Source organism: Hesperophylax consimilis, chromosome 22 (genome assembly GCF_061612785.1).
Source record: "Hesperophylax consimilis isolate HC1 chromosome 22, BYU_Hcon_1.0, whole genome shotgun sequence".
NCBI classification, from domain to species: Eukaryota; Metazoa; Arthropoda; class Insecta; order Trichoptera; family Limnephilidae; genus Hesperophylax; species Hesperophylax consimilis.
Window position 1 is genome coordinate 10,108,109 of NC_142857.1, and position 12,792 is coordinate 10,120,900.

The 12,792-nt window shown below is 33.5% G+C and overlaps 1 protein-coding gene across 3 annotated transcripts in view; it reads left to right on the forward strand.

The window, feature by feature from the left end:
• LOC149412821 (optomotor-blind protein-like) overlaps nt 1-6,597 on the forward strand; it is a 209,158-nt gene extending 202,561 nt beyond the window's left edge. For 2 of the 3 annotated variants that reach the window (XM_089645238.1, XM_089645239.1), the window contains exons 6-7: nt 3,722-3,993; nt 5,415-6,597. In XM_089645238.1, coding sequence (XP_089501364.1) covers nt 3,722-3,993; nt 5,415-6,184 — 1,042 coding nt within the window. In that variant the 3' untranslated portion in view covers nt 6,185-6,597. The remainder of the gene's footprint in view (nt 1-3,721; nt 3,994-5,414) is intronic. The other variant, XM_089645236.1, reaches the window with a different exon arrangement.
• The last annotated feature ends 6,195 nt before the right edge of the window (nt 6,598-12,792 follow it).

A 12,792-nucleotide genomic window follows, 5' to 3' on the forward strand; every position in this document is an offset into this window, starting at 1 on the left:
CTCACACATGACGCATCTATACAACAGAGCTCTCGGTGGAAGGGTCGTAGATGCAAGTAAAAAAATATATATATATATAACGCACATATGGGGTTTTTTCGAACCTTGTGCAGTATTATTAGGACGAGTGGAATTTTTAGCACAGAATTTGAATGACAAACTATTTTAAGTGTTGTAAAATTATAATAAAAAGGTATCTTATTTTCTTATCTCTTTTACGAGAGTTCACTGCACAAACCTTAGAAAAATCTGACAATACTCACAAGCTTAAATAACCATTAATCAAATCGACGTTAAGTGGTATTTAATTAATTGGTTCTTAATGAATTCAGTAGTCATCAAAAAAATTGGCTTCTTATCTTTTTGCTTTCTCTAAAAATCAGGCTGCTAAAGTTTGAACACTAAAAGCACCGCAGATATCAGCTATGGGGCGCGCAGGCCGTGTTGACATTTGGGGTTTGCAGTTAACCTTTTTAGGCCGGGTGACGATATTAGGGGTTGGGGGTGGCTGCCATTTAGGGGTTAGTTCGCTACTCTGTTTCACCATTATTATAATCAACTCTCTTAATATAGGCCGCTCTGTTGGCCCTCAATTTGCAAAATGTAAGGTGTGCCAAAAAAGTTACAAAGTAATTTTTTAAATATTTACAATTACTTAACTAATGCGTCAGACAAATATTTTTGTAATCTTTGGGCTAAGTCTATAAATGCACCGATGGAACTCGACGGACATGAACGAAACACCCATTCACAGTTGATGAGAAACACATGCTTCATGAGAAATTGTAGAAATAGTAGAAACAAGCTACCAGCATCGGTTTTTCCTCCTTCAAATAATCCAGGCCTCTTAAAGACCCGCATTAATAAATCTCTTCCTACAGCCCCTACCTTAACGCACCTCACAAAGCTGCCCGGTTGGTGGTTGGTCCAACCGGGTTGCGACATAGTCTCCCTGTCTTTACACTATACAGATAGGGACGCTCTTGTGAGGTGTCACATAAAAAAAGAGTTAATTCAGAAATCAGAGACGATATAGAAGATATAAAAGATATGGAAGATAAAGAATATATAGAAGATATAGAAGACATGGATAATATAGAGGAAAGATATGATCTTTTGATTTAGGTTCGATAAGAGGATTTTTAAACAAAATATTTTTTAAAGATGTCTTTTTTCAAACATTTTGCGTTTTTTCGTGTCACTCGATACCTCGCAAGTCTTGTAGAATTTAAAAAGGTTCAGTGTCGGGGTGAATTTGGTTATTTTTTCATCCCCTAAATCGAATCCTGCCGCGCTAATTGTCTTTAAAATTCCGCGACGGTATCTCGGGGGTGAGCTCCGCTGTTCTTGGGGTTGAAATTAAATTAGATAAAAAAGCGGAATAGCTTCATTGTATTGCAATACAAAGAATAATAACTCTATGTTAATGCTTGAATATGTTTATGGAGGCTATGGCTTGAGGCGTCGTTCTTCTTATCCTAGAGCTAGACTTTCTGGACAATGTACGTCCTTATGTATCAATTTAGAGTGCCAAATCAATAAAAAAATTAAAACGTTATCTTATTTCGAATATCTTTGATATCAAAATTTAAAGCGATTTTACCAGGAAAACGCAAGGGGTGATGAAACTTTATTCTAAACTTATCTACCGCGTGTTAAGGGACTTACTCGACTTACTTTAACCTGTGATTCCTGACATTGTTTGAAGTAAAAAACCCAAAATAAATTTTGGTCCCCGGTAACATTTGTGATGTTTTTTTTAAATTTGTTTTTCAAATAAAATATACAAAATCTATTAGTAGGTACTAGACAGGGTTTATGTAACTGGTAAGTTACTGGTCTCTCGGCTGATTGACCAGGGACGATAATTTAGTGATTTAAAAAAAAAAAAAATTGAAAAAAAAAAGATCACATAAAATCAAAAACCAAAATTTCACAACACAGTGATAATTCAACACACTTTTAAAAAGTGATATAAAGTCAATAGAAATGATGAAAAATTTTTTTTTTAACCTAACCTACTTAACCCAGTTAATAAAATTTTTGTTTCATCACTTTCCATGACTTTATATAACTTTTAAAGATGAGATGATTTATCCGGTCACCGTTAATATCAATCCCATCATTAGCTATGGAACCTTGAACAATCTACTTAACTTTTAACAAATGGGACTGGATGTTCAACAAGCAATATGATGTCGAAACAAAAGAGTCCCAAAATAGTAACCTTAACACTAAACTTAACCACTAAATTATTGACTCATCAAATCATTAATTATCTTGTAAAATATATTTTTAAACTTCGTGTATCTTTAAAAGTTGTGTAGAAGTACCTACATTGTACCTATCTTATAGAACGTGAAAAAACGACAGTTTGTTTAGTAAATCACCCCAGTTTAAGGGGTATTAAGCAAGTACCTACCCAGCTAGTAGCAGGCATTAAGGGATGCGGCAGATTGCAACCCTATAATCCGAACTGATACCACTGTCTCATCACTGTATTATTTACCAGCGGGGTGCAAACTAGGGGTCTGTGCGGGGAGGGTTAAGGGATGATCCGGGCTTTTATTGATTTTTAAATACGTGCCCAGACAGACGATGATCTCATTAGGGAGCTTTTTTATCGTGTGCTGAATTTGATAGTTTTAAACAAGCGGAGTAAAATGTTATATTACTTAATTTATTTTGTATTGCTTTTAGAATCTACGTATTAAAAATGGCATTTCCTTTGCAAATATATACACATGTTAAATCCAGTCGCGCTAGTTTAGTGGTAATTTTTGTAAATATTTTTTTCTCTTAAACCTACCTTAATGTCATATATAATAACGGGATATGATATTATATCTATTACCATGTGTGATCTATTTGTGTATCCCGAAACCCCCCATTAAACCCACCGTAATTCCGCGTGATGAAATATGCATATAACCAAATATAAGCAAGACTGTATTATCATGAAACCCCCTTCATCTGAGCTGATATAAAATGGTCTTAAACCTAAAATGATGCCACTTAATATTAAACATCCATCCCCGAAAGTTGTCTAATGATGTTGTCATGAAATTTCCTTCATCTGAGCTGATAAAAATGTTCTTAAACCTATAATAATGCCACATGATATTAAACATTTCCATTTCCGAAAGTTGTCTAATGATGTTATCATGAAACTCCCTTCATCTGCGCTGATATAAAAGGTCTTAAACCTATCATAATGCCACTTGATATTAAACATATACATCTCCGAAAATTGTCTAATGATATTATCACGAAACTCCCTTCATCTGAGCTGATATAAAAGGTCTTAAACCTATAATAATGCCACATGATATTAAACATTTCCATTTACGAAAGTTGTCTAATGATGTTATGATGAAACCCTTTTCATCTGAGCTGATATAAATTTTATTAAACCTATAAGAATGTCGCTGAATATAAAACATATCCGTCCCCGAAAGTTGTCTAATGAAGTTATCATGAAACTCCCTTTATCTGAGCTGATATAAATGGTCTTAAATCTATAATAATTCCACTTGATATTAAACATATCCATCACCGAAAGTTGTATAATGATGTTATCACTAAACCCCCTTCATCTGAGCTGATATAAAAGGTCTTAAACCTATCATAATGCCACATGATCCAGTTTCTAAAGTTGTCAAATGATGTTATCATGAAACTCCCTTCATCTGAGCTGGTACGACCCTTCATTTAACGACAGTCCTTCCTCCTTCAGGCAGGCGATGCTCGCCTCTCGACAGCCGGAAGAGAAGCAGCCCCGTTCTTCCAGCGGCCACTCGGTGACCGGCAGCAGCGGGCGCGAGAGGGAACGCGACCGCGATCGTGACCTGCGGGACGATAGAGACGATGACAGGCTGCTGGATGTGGTAGGACCATCATCTAGTCCACCACCTACCCCGCTAAGCCACCACCAGCAGTTGGGATCTCTGCCTTCGTTGCAGCATCACATGCAGTTGGGACACCCACACTCAGGTAATTTTTTTTTTTTATATATATTATTCACTATTTCAATTTCGTTAATTTTGTTTTTTTACTGACCGAATGATAAAGGTCACATCTAGGACATTAACTCAGAACCTTCGACTTGCCAGGCGCTACTCTACCAACTGAGTTGATGGGATTCGGTCATATTTAAGTGTATCATACTTCGAATTGCTAACATTATCTTACTCTGAAAAACCAACATTTTCTTTTCTCAACGCACATTTTTACTGGCTGCTTTCTTTATGTATGATCACAAGATTCTCAAGGTTCAAGATTCGAACTAAATGCAATCTAGGTAGTGTCTTGGATAAATATATTCTATTTTAATTTTAATGTGCGCCATCTATTGACTTTTCTGAAAGTCTAGAATGAAAATTTATTTTTGCAATAACTTAATGAGTAAAACTTCAAAATATAAAATTTAATCATTGAACACAATATTAGCAATTTGTAACGAAAATGTACAATTTAGAACGTACTAGATGTGACCGTTTCTTTTTTTCTGTTTTTTCTATAAGATACTATTAGTTAAAATACATAGTGTGTGGACATAGTAATAATAAAAATAATTTTATCTTAAGAGAAGTGCCTACATTGTTGGAATCAAGTATTTAAATTATTAAACAATAAAACTTTGTAATAACCGAACCGAGGTTCACAAATATTAATCTACCATGCATGATTGCACAAACGAGAAAAAATACACGATTTTCTGATGATTATCAATGTTGTTTTATAAGTTTCTTAGATAGACTTTATGATATTCTTCGGCAATCTACATTATTTTCATTTACTATACGAAGGTTTATTAAAACGAGAACACGTATGCTGAAGTCTTATACTCAAAGCATACACCTTTGAGGTGATTGTTTTGCAAGACACAGCTCCTATAAACTTTACCTAGCTTCAGTTTCAGTTTAATCTCATTTTAAAACTTCACGAGCAACTAAACTATCTTAGATAAAGTTAATTTGTCAATTGTAAGCCGGAGGGAATTTTTAAAATGTAAATAGTTCTGGATATCTAGGTCAGTCGATAGATAAAAAATTTATCGACAATGTCGATAACTTGTCATCGGTCCATATAACGATCGGATATAATAACAGAACTTGAATAGGACTTTCACAAAACCCGAAAATGAACGTTGAAATTTGATGAATTGTTCAAATTCTCCGAAACAACCCGTCCTTAGTGATTGTGTACTTTTGTGTGTTGCGATCTGCAGTCGGGCTAGATACCCTAAAAAGTTTAATAAATCTGACCCATCATGGAACTCCTGAAGCGAGAATCGATGATGTTCACAAAGGTCTTCAATAATCTGACAGATTGCTTAAGTTCAATGCTATGAAGAGAGTAGAGGAAATTAAATTCATGACAAATTTAACAATTAAAATTTTGTTTAATTTCAGGTTGGTTCAAGATGTCCAGCGAGAGTGGTGGAAATGGAGGAGGAAGCGAACCCGGTGAGGACAGGAGAAGAGATGACCCAGAAAGAGAAGGAAGCGACTCCAGCTGTTCCGGCAGCGTAACCCTCAGGGACGCTCCAGGGCCGTCCAGAGAATTCCCATCCCCCGCTCCCAACATCTCCCTCGGTCCTCCAATACACCCCCCTCCTCCCGTTTTACCGTACCTTTACCCGCCTGGGTTATACCCCCCAGGTCACCCGTTCGCTCCGCCTATTTCTCTATTCTCCAACGCCCACGCAGCCATGAACCACGGACTTCTGTTCAACGCTCAGTTAGCGTTGGCTGCGCAACACCCAGCGCTCTTTTCGCATTACCAAAACCTCGCTCATCATCCGAATCACCAGTTCCAGCCTTCGAATCCTCTCCATCATCAACTGAAACAAGGAGCTCATCGCTTCACCCCTTACACATTGCCTCAAACGAACCTTGTTGGGTCTTCCCCGTTAGGATCGGCCTTTGAGCAGGTCACTCCAGGAAACTTCGGCCACGCAAGAAGTTTGAGCAATTCCCCTTCAGGCAAGACCAGGAGATCTGTATCTCCTATGCCTCGGCCTTGTTCGGCTTCTCCTCCGCCGCAAGTCGTGGAAATTTCCTCTCCCAAAGTGCAATCAAACTCTAATGATCTCAAAAACATTGAAAAAATGGTGAACGGACTCGATGCGAAACAGTTGGCAGCGGGAAGCAATGGTGACGTCATGATAGTTGATAAATGAGTGCAAGAGACGGGGGAACGTTGCGCCATTACTGTCCAATGACGTCGTAACTCCCCTTCGACAACCCTCGTGCAAATACATTAGTGATATACCAGTGACAAAACTTTATTTTAATTCCTCGACTGATCGCGTCGGTCCGTTTTTTTTAACTTAAAAAAAACACTATTTAAGACAATTAAAAAAGTATTAATTTAAATAAATAATAACATATTGTAAATAAAGTCCTTTGTACAAAGTTGATCATTTTAATGTTGTCATGTATAGAAATTATTATAATTATAATTGCAAATATATAAAATATATTATCATTAGCTTAAGGATTGTAAAATTAAAGTACTGTAATAAACGAATGACAAAATAAAAATTGATAGAATCCTATTAATTTTAGTTCACGTAGATCATTTAATATAAAAATCCTCAGTAATTTTTGTACTGTCACATGAAGAAATATTGTAAAAATATTGAAAAATTAAAAAGAAATTACTTGTTATAAGTCAGGTTGTTTATCCATATTCTAATATATAATTTGAGCTTGTTAATTATTAAACATTTAATTTAAAAGCTTGCATTTTCAATTTACGCGGCATTTTTGATGTAAACCCCAAAATTAAATCACAAATCATTTTTTCAAAAGCTTCTCAAATGTTTGATAAAATTTCCGTACTTTTACTATAAGTATTTTAAAAAAATATTTATAAAAATATTAATCACTACAGGATTTGATAAAATAATTTTGGCTTCGTAATAATTTTTTTTTTAAATATAATTTTTTAAATATATTTTGCTTGGTGCTATGAGGTGACGTCATTGAAAAAAAACTATAGTCTTTTAAGAAATCAGTTATTCCTATTTTAAATACCCGATGTTCATTGAATCTGACTGACAGACGATCGTTTTAAAAGTTCCTTTAATTTCATTATTATTTTATTTCGCACATAAATATTTGATAATTAATTAAGCGTGTGGAATATAATTTAATTGGTGCATCAATATACACGGCATGTGTCATATAATTTGTGTAAGTAATCCATGTATATTTTACTCTCAAAGATATTAACTATTTCAAAGAAAAAACAATCAACTCATTCGAGTACTCAAATCTCATATGAAAAGAAATTCATTGATAACGAAACTAAAATGAATTCTTTATTTATTTTTATATTCACTTGATTGATTCAAACTACACTGAGAGAAATCTATTTTTGCCTTAACGATAGATTAACAGCCCTTATCAATAAAACACCAATTTAAGAATGTTTGTTGCATTTGCAATACATTATAACTAAAATACCAGAATTTTCATGAACGCGTGATTGAAATCACGTTAATAAAAAGTAAAGGCAAAAGGGTGTATGCGACAATTTAGTCAAAATGATTTAAACATGCAGTTTTGATTATAATTTTTATATAGTCAAAACTGTATGCTTAACTTTTTTTGGACAAAATTGTCACTTACGCCCTTTTGCTTTTCCGGCGTCGTTATATCCGTAATTTACTAAAAGTTTATCAGGAACTCCTGATGAATCGCATCCTAGCGGTTGTTGTTCGGAAACGTCCTATTAATTTATTGGTAAGGCCTGCAATCCCGTTTTTACCCGAATTACCAATAATTTGAAGAGAATTCTTAAGAAATTAGCAATACATTTTTTTCCGTGTAGCTATTTTCTGCTCTCTTTTGTTCAAGTTTTGCTAAGTGGTATATCTGTACCTAATAGGTTTTTTTTAAATTTAAGTACAAAGAAACCACCATCAATCTTATAATCAAATTTTTGTATGAATTTGTTCTTTGGGAGTAAAATTTGGATTGAAAACACTGTTTGACGCAAATAATAAATAAATCATACAAAGATGTGATATTTTTAGTGCATTATAACCAAACTGCAATCATCATTAAACGATACATAAAATTATGTAACAATAAGCAACACAAATGAAAATCTTTTAAAAAACTTACCAAACTGTTAGAATCGTTTTTTCATGTGAGCAAGTTTTACAATCAATTTTGTATTGTTCAGTGATTTATTTAAACCAATTATATCTGAATTAAAATGATTAATTATAATGTTTTGGTTGCTTCATTTAACGCAGATGATCATTTTAACTGAAATCGTGTAGTCTGTAATTTAAATGAATAAATAAATAAATAATTAAAAGAATTTGTAACATATTTGAACTATGAAGGTTTTCAAAGAATTTTCAAGGAAATTATGCTAAAATAGTCGTAAGCTAACTGAAAAAAAATATAATGAAAATTAAAAAAAATAACCGTGTAATATATCGCGGGGGTAGAAAGAAAATAAATAAATATTTCAGTCAAATTATCTTGTTTTTACTTACTGTATCCCCTTTTGAAAACATCTCATCATGTTTTATGTAATATCTAGGTATAAAATCACAACCAGCTTCATAAATGCATGAACAGAAACAATAAAATTCACAACATTCTTTGAACAGAAAAAGGATGTAAAATTAAAGCATTTGGTAAGTAAATTAAAACACGCATTTTGGAGCTTAAAAAAAGTGTTTTTATTTTTATGTGAATACCGCACAAATGTCTCAACAGCTCCCAATTGGGGTATGTTGTAAGGCTGAAGGTAGAAGGGAAAAGGAAGGGTGTGAAGTAGGTACCTGGTCATCAAACACAGATAATCTCATTTCAAGTAACGTTTCGATTTTGAATGGTGGTCATTCACCAGGACGACACTGAAAGTATCTACTACTCTGGAACGTTCCACAAATATACTATACTTACTCGATGGGGTGTTTACTAAATAAATTCCTTAAGCGCAGGAGATTTTCAGGAAATCGGTTATGGATTCGGCTGCGCTCACTCAAAAAATCATACCACTTAGTTCACCAATAGGAAACGGTGATTGGCGTTATGTCTCCTGCAACGCGACGGTATGAGCTAGCTGGAACTCGCAAAGTGCTTCCATGTTTGCTCTCCACCTTCTCATTCAAAAACCTAATTTTAGTTATTGGTGTAAATTCGTGCATTCGTGATGTAAAAGCTTTTTAATTTGATTTAGTATCCCCCATTTAACACACCATAAGGTTACCACATAACTCTAATGAGATAGATAAAGCTTTAATTAAAGTGAATATGTATTTTTCCATAAAACGTAAATGCAGTATACATGCACTCCACATGAGGCAGGATATCAGCTTTTGACGTAACTGATTGTTTCTTGTTGAATGTGCGGCCGTTTCCTCTCGAATAAGGTTTTCTATGGTTTTTCTCATATCCAAAGGCGAATGCGGTGGAATTACTAAACATAGGCCATATCTGACCCCTTCCCATTCCTTACAGAACACAGACAGAGGGTCTTCTAATGAATATGTTTGAAATTTTACACTACCTTCTGATATGCAACCATTAATGTGTGGTAAATAAAAAAATTATAATAAAATAAAATAATAATAATAATAAAATAATAGCTAGATAATAAACATAATTTCCTCGGGAGATATTTTTAATTTGTATGGATATTTCCGGCGACTAATAATATCTTATAATAATTTGTAAAAAAAAACTTATTGGATAATATAATATCACCCTGCAAGCTGCAAGATTCAATGATTTTATTTATCACAATTTATCCCTTCGAAGGGTTGTCCAAGTCATAAAGTTAATATGCGATATGGCAACACTAGGATTATTTATTACTCCTAGCCAAGGATTCCGCCCGGGTAGTCAGTTGTCTCCCTAATTGTGCCTTACAATTTGGGGTAGAGTTGGAACGTGGCTGGTTTATAAAATACTCTTATGCATAATAAAATGAAAGAACATCATATTATCTTGTCATAAAAATGTGAAAAAAATCACCCACGAATACATCTTGCCTGATATTTTTTAAAATTTTAATACAAAATATACACAATATTTGGCTAATTTATATAGCACCGTTTTCGTGAGAAATCACCTCAAGGGCGCTGGACATAATTGTAATGTTCGTCTACATGTGAGAGCAGGGGATTGTCTCCAGTTGTAAATGATTGATCTCAATTATTCAACAGATATATTTAATACAACTTATATATTTAATACAAAGATACAGGGGTGAAATGTCCATAGCATTATGAGCGACCGATCAGTTCTGCAGTTATGTTAGTATGCCTGACGCCTGTACTCTGCTGTTAGACCGAGTGGCCGTCCGCTTAGCATTCGGAGGCACTCGGTAATATTCGGCTAACTCCGTAAAACGAACTACCGCCATCTTTCGGAATGCACCAATACTACACTAATATAGATACGTAATAAGTATCTACGTAGATAAGAAACATTATATCTATTTGGTTGCTTTGAGAGTGCAATAATTTTAAGATAACAAGGTAATTAATTAATACGGGCATTTTTGTCTTATCTTTGTCAATAACTGATCTAACAACGGACGAAAATTGTTTGTTAATGGGGATATATGTGGAAAAATTAACAATTATCCTAAATTACGCTGATTGCTGATCTTAATGACATCATGAATGTGAGTCGGGTTTAACACGTTTGCAAACAGCAGCTTTTTTGTTACCATCAAAATTACATATGATTGGTATGCCCATGGGAGTGATTGACACTGAACCGGTTAAACAATTAACTAAGCCTCAAACCATGTCACTTTTCAACAAAGTTGAATATCCCATAAATGCATTAGTATAAAAAACATCATACTTATATACTTCAGTGCTAATGTATTAGAATCTTTTTAAATTATTGTAATCCGTTTAAAACCAGGATTGCAGACCTTTAACGAATGAATTATTAGGTTTCCTGATAAAAAATTAATAAATAACGAATAAATACATTACATACAAAGATAACCTGTTAATCCATTCATAAAGGGGTTGCAATCCTGTTCTTAACCGGTTTACCAATAATTTGAAGAGATAGTTAATAAATTAGCACTACTCATTTTTCTTCGTCTTAGAGATCTAAATAGTCAGGTATTTCCCAATATTCATCCTCCCTTTTCCCTCCTCGCTAATCCCTTCAGCCTCACAATTCGAAATAATTGGTTTGTTTTACTCATCAATAAAAATTGTTTGAGGAAACTAGATTTAAAAAACCAGGCTCTTGTTATGCCAAAGATTACACGCGACATTGGTTTTATTTCAACAATATTATAATGTCTTACGATGTGTCTCTCCTCACCCCCGAGTGTGGCGTAATTTATATGATCCGTTCACAGATGGGGTTCAATTTTATACAACCATTTAACTTAATATTGTTCGAAATGGGTTGTTGTACCCAGTATCGTATCTATAGCAGCAAAAAGTCGTAAGTGAGTTGGTAAGTTAAAGAAATCTAAAGGTAATTATAATAAATGATGTTCTGGTTATTTTTATTGCGTAATTTTTAAATGAGAAGTTGTATTATTTTTTTTACTAACCATTTTACAACAAATTTTAACAATCATACTAAACATCGAACACATTATTTCAAAATCCTACAGAATGCTGGGTTTCTTATTAAGAATATGCAAAGTTTTTAAAAGTGCTAAGACTCTAGAAATGTTGTTTTGTTCATTGGTCAGAAGTCCACTGGAGTATGCTTCCACAATATGGAATCCTCAATATAAGGTATACATAGATTTAGTAGAAAGTATACAGAATAAATTTTCGAAACATTTACTCAAGAAATACAACAAAACTACAAATAATATGTTAACTTTACAAAAAAGACGCACATTGTCAGACCTGTTGTTTCTACACAATCTGCTAAATAATAAAATCGATAGTCCCGAATTGCTATCCGTCATTGGTTTAAATGTTCCAACGAGGCGTACCAGGCACACTACACTTTTTCATATTGAAGCCAACAATACAAATGCAGCAAACAACTCAGTAATTACTCGCGCCATCACAACATACACCCATTACGAAAAATTACTACATTTAGACATCTTTCATGATTCCTTTCTAACATACAAAACTAACTTATTTAATTTCTTAGCATGACATATTTCAAAAATATTTTCACATCATTTTACAAAACTACTATGTATTAACAGTAAATTACAATTCGTGAGCTTATTATAATTCTTGTTTTCAATTAATTTATTATTATCTATCCACACACTTCCTTCCTTTTATAACAATCTCAGGCGAAATTACGTAATGATATTTTATGGACATACGTAATAGGTACTACAACTATGTCATAACTAAAAATATTTTACTGTGTTGTACTGTGTATATGTATTATAACAAATAAATAAATAAATCTAAATTAACTTAAGAATACATAGCCTTGAGCCATATCGGCGTAGGGAAAGTGACGTATGTTTATTTTTCAAAATAGTAAATTTAGAACTTGACTGTGGCTAACTTCTGAGTCTCGTCGATTTAAGAGTACCTACTCGACACACTAGGCATTATTATTATATTACCATTCACAAACAAATTATTTATTTTAATTTATTTTTTATTTATTATTAATTAACGCCCTATCAGGCTTTTACAGAGGGAATTAACAATTTATGTATGTACCTAAGTGTAACATAATACATGGATAATGGAATAACCATATACAAAAAAATCAAATGCTAATACTAAGATTAAATTCAAATCCAAATAATAACACCTGATATTGAAAGTAAAGCAAAGTGTCAAAT